The 5492-nt window shown below is 36.7% G+C and overlaps 1 protein-coding gene across 9 annotated transcripts in view; it reads right to left on the bottom strand.

The window, feature by feature from the left end:
• ATP2B2 (ATPase plasma membrane Ca2+ transporting 2) overlaps window positions 1-5492 on the bottom strand; it is a 363788-nt gene that overhangs the window by 112876 nt on the left and 245420 nt on the right. For all 9 annotated transcript variants that reach the window (XM_010718404.3, XM_019620005.2, XM_010718405.3 and 6 more), the window contains one exon: window positions 4490-4687. In XM_010718404.3, the coding sequence (XP_010716706.1) occupies window positions 4490-4687 (198 nt within the window). The remainder of the gene's footprint in view (window positions 1-4489; window positions 4688-5492) is intronic.

Below are 5492 nucleotides of genomic sequence, written 5' to 3'. Positions count from 1 at the left end.
CATTCATCCTCAGTGGGGATGGTGGCAAAGTAGATGCACTGCTCACCTTCCAAACAGAAAGAAACACAATCTCTTGCATGCCAATAAAGTTGAAGAAATTAACCTCTAAGAATTGGTCCCCGGGGCAATACAGCTGTGAGCCTATTATTTTCTTTGGTGAGTTCGGGGCCGTAAGGTCGTTTTTTGTTTGGTTTTTTTTTTTTTGTTTTCTTTGTTTTACCCCTCCCTCTCCATTGTCCCATATTCTTAACTTGCATCTGATAAATGCTGATTTGGCATGGCAGGCTCAGATTTATTGTTGCATCCTCCAACACGGGAAAATCTCTCTATATTCAGAGAAATGTGTACAGATGACAAACCCTGCATATAAATCTGAAGATCATAAAAAACAGGTATAGGATCTCGGCTGATTTGCAAATATAGACAATGTGTGGGGGAAAATTACCCTTGGGCTGTAAACAAATAAATATAGAAAAAACAATTTACATGAACAGTTTGAAGATGGACGAGAAACTTCAGCTGGTTATAAATACAAACATAGAATATTTAATAGACTTCTTAACAGAGACCTTAGAGTTGTACCAGAAAAGCAGTACATTTTATTTTCGTATGAGGCAGAGAATGCCTGCTGTGTTAACAGAGCTGAATTCCCTGTAGAAGGCTAGAAAGCACATGAAAAGCAGTCACAACACAAACTGATTTAAGGATCAAAGGACAAGGGACATAAGATTGGTAAGATTGAAGGAGGTCCCTTCCAACTCAAAAGATTCTATTGTTTCTACTGGCACATTCGTTTCCACTTCTGACTGCAACCTGCTGTCCATTCCATCCGTATACATGTACTTTTTCAAGGTTTACATATAAGGAGCATGAGGTTTTCTAGATTGACAAGGAACAGATGAATGATGAGTACAGTGAGTGCTACCATGACCAGGAGGCTTAGCATGGAAAGAGGCAGCCATCCTCAGGGGGCTTTGGAGCAGCTGTACCTTCTCTCCCGTAGGGGTGCCCTTTCTGATTTAAATCTCCAGATTATCACCTGATGACCAAGCAGTGGGGTACATTCTAGGAATGATAAGGAAATACTTGAGTGTTGAACATGTGGAAACACTATCCTCCCTAAGGGAACTAAGTCACAAGAAGTTAGCAGGCATCCCAGCCACAGCCTCAAGCAGCAACACACCACCACCAAAACTAAGCAACTGGCTGAGGAGGACCAAATTTCAGGGTACTGTGTCCTGTACCGTCCTGGATGAACTCATCTTCAAAGCAAAAATAATAAGTAAAAATACAAAACACAAAATCATGAAGCCAGGATCCCATATCATTGATAAATTCTCTTTGTAAATCACTGGCTCACTGTTAACTTTATTCAGTCTGTAATCTGTTAATCCAGGACACTGAAGAATTTTGTTCTGAGGAATTAAGTATTTTTAACTTGCCACATTTTAACTACTCACGTCCCTGTGTGAAAAACACTGCAGCAGTGACTACACCTGCACCAGCTCTTTTTCTTTTTCCTCAGTACAGGTTTACTAAAACACAGAAAAAATTTTTCACGTTTTTGAAAGAATGGAAAAATGATTCTATGTGGATCAGTGAGGAGAGCAGTAATTGCCACAGGGCTGACAATAATTTATGCAGAAGTTCTCAATTGCTCCTAATGGCCTGTCAGATGGTGAAAGGGAATGCAAAGCAGATCACAAAAACAGCAGTACAGCTTCTGATAACAAATTCTTGAAACTTTCACTCTTACTAAGAAATGTGAAAATAGAGTTGAAGTAGCTTCTGGAGAAGCAATAAAGCCAACCATGCTATTATCTAGTAATTCACATAGATAGGATTTTGTGATTGCAGTAGGAAAAGAAATAATGTTTTCCAACATTTGTTCATTTTTTAAATGAGAATGGAAAAAAAAGTAGGAGAACAAAAACTTCATGTACTTCAAACAATAGATTACTAGCAGGTAAGAGGCTGGTTGATGAAGATAGTTACTGGTAGTGCAAAAACAACAGAAATTTGAAGTCTTTCCAATAGCATAAAGTGAATGCAACTCAGAAAATAATTATCTAGTTACTTTACTCAGGACAGTACCAAAACGTGTTGAGATTTGGAAATGCAACCATACTGCAGTCAGAGGACTTAAACTTGGGTAACATATCAACATCTATTGTATCAAATGGAAGAAAAAAAAGTCTAACCCCCAAAATTTAAACTTTAGAGCACATATCTGCCTAATACATCAAAACATACTGATGCATACAACATTAGACTACACCATCAGACAAGTTTCTCAAAGCAATTCATGCACTCTGATATGTTTTGGATATGTGTATTTTAGCCTTCAAACACATCAGGAAAAAAAAAATACTTTGCACTTAAACTGCAGAACTCACTTAAATACTAACTCGGTTACAGCTTCAAAATGTAAAGTAGGATTCAAGCATCTAAAAAGAAAGTATTATTTGTTCTAAAAAGCTAAATATGATGTCAACTTACCACATGACGTAATAAAGTCATTGGTAGATAAAGTTTGAGATTTGTCAAAGGCATAGAAATATATGAGGTATATGGGCAGCATATAATTTGCTATTAAAATGTATAAAAAAAAAATACACAAGATAGTGTTTAGCGGTGTCTCAAAGTCTTTCATTTTCATGTTGCCATTTACAAACAGCCCAAATCTCAAACCATCAGGCATGAGAGAAATGGCACTTCTCCCTCAGCTCTCCCAGTCTCTCCAATGCTGCAAGGCGCATGGCTGAGCACAGGTGGGACTTGCCTGCTCATAAATGTGTCCTGAGAAAGGCCATCTACCAATAAACAGTACGTATCCTTGGCATCCATTTAAAATTACACTGATTTTAAAATGAGAGAATCTCCCACGTGTAAGGAATTGCTCAAAAATAAATAAATAAATATGCCGTTGGAAAAATTCAAAGGACCAAATTTAAAATGTGTTCAAAAAGCTGGATTACAGAATATTCTCTACATTGATCTATTCTGTGTAAAGCATGGCAAAAATCTTCTAGGAAAACAGTTCTAAAATGATGGGGAAACCAGAGGCCATTGAATGGAAACACTGTGCTGTGGGAAAACACAAATACATTTTCCCAGGTTGCACTGCTGAGCTTTTTGTACCATTCCAGAATTTCAGATGTGTCATACATTCCCACGGGAAAAGAAACATTTTAAATATTGCATTAAACCAAAACAGCAACAGTAATAATAATGATATAAAATCAGAATCTGATGGCATAAGTCCTCTTTTCCTAGAACCCTGTAACAATCCTGTTTTCAGAATTATTTCCCTACTATATAATCTTTGTAGTAAGAGAACATTTGGCACATTTATGCCTAGGAAAAAAGTTTGCAAGCTTTAATTCTAATTTTGTAAACCATCATTTGTGGTTTATGATGTCCCCAGGGTATCTTACTATGTCCAGTTACGAGGTAATAAAAATGATGTTTTCTTCAGTTAAAAAAACAAATTACCTCCTTTCCCTACTCATGCCTAAATCAAACACCTGCTGAAAGCAGTAACAACATAATTCAAGGTGAAAAAGCAACAAAAGCTTCCTGATCATCTATAAAAGATAAGGAACTGTAAGTGAGCTACAAGTGCTCTGCGGAGCTACGTGTGTATTGTGTTTGTGAATGGAAATGGAAAAAGGAAGGGTCTTCAAGGAAAGTAGCCAAAGGAAACTAAAGCAAATGTAAAAAGCATTTCAAGGCTATATTTAGAAGAAGGCATTCTTCATACATTTGCCAAGCTATTCACGTCATTTCACACAGCAGGTTTTATCCAGCTTTGTAAGTCTGAGAGCAGCAGGAAAGAAAAAATCTGGATCAGTTGCCAGAAATGGAAATCTTGCATTTATGCAGAGGAATGAATATTTTAAGCATGTGAATTCAAGAGTACTTTCCTAAGCAGGGAAAGGAAAAAAAAGAATAAAAAGGAGGGAGGGGGACTTTAAGCCATCTACAGATATCACAGCAGTAACATGACATAGCCTCCAAAGCTCTTTGTTGAGCTGGGTTTGCTAGCCATGGAAAAAACACTGAAAACACTGAAATGAGTGAATTTCACTAAGTCCAAGTCCTGCTCATGTCTGTATGCACAGGATCATCAGTTACGTAAGCAATTACATATTTCTGCTCTATAGCGCATTAAGCAATAATCTAAGATTAATAAATACCAACCACAAGCTCAGATGTGAAAACAGAAAGAAACGCTCAAGTGTCACAAGAATATGATGATTTTTAACTCACTTAACATGTGGCATGACGCTCAGTGGCTTGCATAAAGAAGTGTCAAGCACGCAAATAATGTGTCACTACCACGTGTAATGGAAATAGAAGAAAACAAAACGGAGATTTCCTCTTCACGACCTTCTGGAGGGCAGGGATGGAAGGAATTGGAAATACAAGTACTTTTTTTTTTTTTTAACTTAAACTTATGTCAATGAATTCAATCAAAAGTTTTTACCTTCATTCCCTTCTCCAGGTGGCTGATAAAATGAAAGCCCCAAGGATATGATGGCTGCAATTTCCAAGATTATAAGAGTCACATCCTGCAGTGCTTCCCACACTAGCTGTATGAAAGTTTTTGGCTTCTTTGGGGGTATGAAGTTTTTTCCAAAAATAAGCTTTCTTTTTTCTAGATCTGCAGCAGTGCCAGCTAACCCTGTAAATAAAAACAAACAAAAAGTAATTAAAATTGCAGAGAAATATACAGTAACTGCTTATATCTGTCTTTTAATATATCACAGAATAAACTAAAATATATTTAAATAATTTAAAAATAAATTACTTCAATAGCAATAAAACAAGCTTTACCATCCACGGCATATTAACAAACAGACAGATTTGCCACTTAAATTTTGCTTTTGCAAGATGATTTGTCATTACTTTCTGAAAAGGATGTTAATTAGTACCAATTCTTGTCAGTTCTAATCCTAAGCGAGTCTGTGAATAGTAGGCTTACTTTAATAAGTCCTATACAGGTAGATAAAAGCATACATATGTGTATGCATTGACTTCTGAATATAATCATAAGGTCAAACTAAGTTATACTTGAGATGTTACATCTGGGATGAGGCTGGGATGGCTGTCAGCAGCTTTCAGTAATACCAGAAGCAGCAGCACATCTTTGTTCTGACCTCAGGTCAATGACCTCAAAGAAAAACTCAATAAGAGATGTCATGTTCTTCAAAGCAACTGCTCTCGGTGCCTACGTACTGTCACATAATTGCTGGAATTAATAGCATCATTTTTTTCCCTGAAGAGACAACCACAGTGACAGTATGTTTGCATGAAGGGAAACGAGGTTTCCTTAAATCTGTATAGATGCTTGGATTTTTGCATGATGCTTCAAATTCTGCATACAGTGTAAGAATGTGATTTTAGTTGTGCTGAGTAACCTTTCACTTAGGTGTTTTTTCCCGGTTTTTTAATTATATTGAGTCTGTTCATGTCTAGCACCTTTTCTG

Source organism: Meleagris gallopavo, chromosome 14 (assembly GCF_000146605.3).
Source record: "Meleagris gallopavo isolate NT-WF06-2002-E0010 breed Aviagen turkey brand Nicholas breeding stock chromosome 14, Turkey_5.1, whole genome shotgun sequence".
NCBI classification, from domain to species: Eukaryota; Metazoa; Chordata; class Aves; order Galliformes; family Phasianidae; genus Meleagris; species Meleagris gallopavo.
Note: the sequence above shows the minus strand (reverse complement) of the source record. Positions and strands in the feature narration are given on the sequence as shown.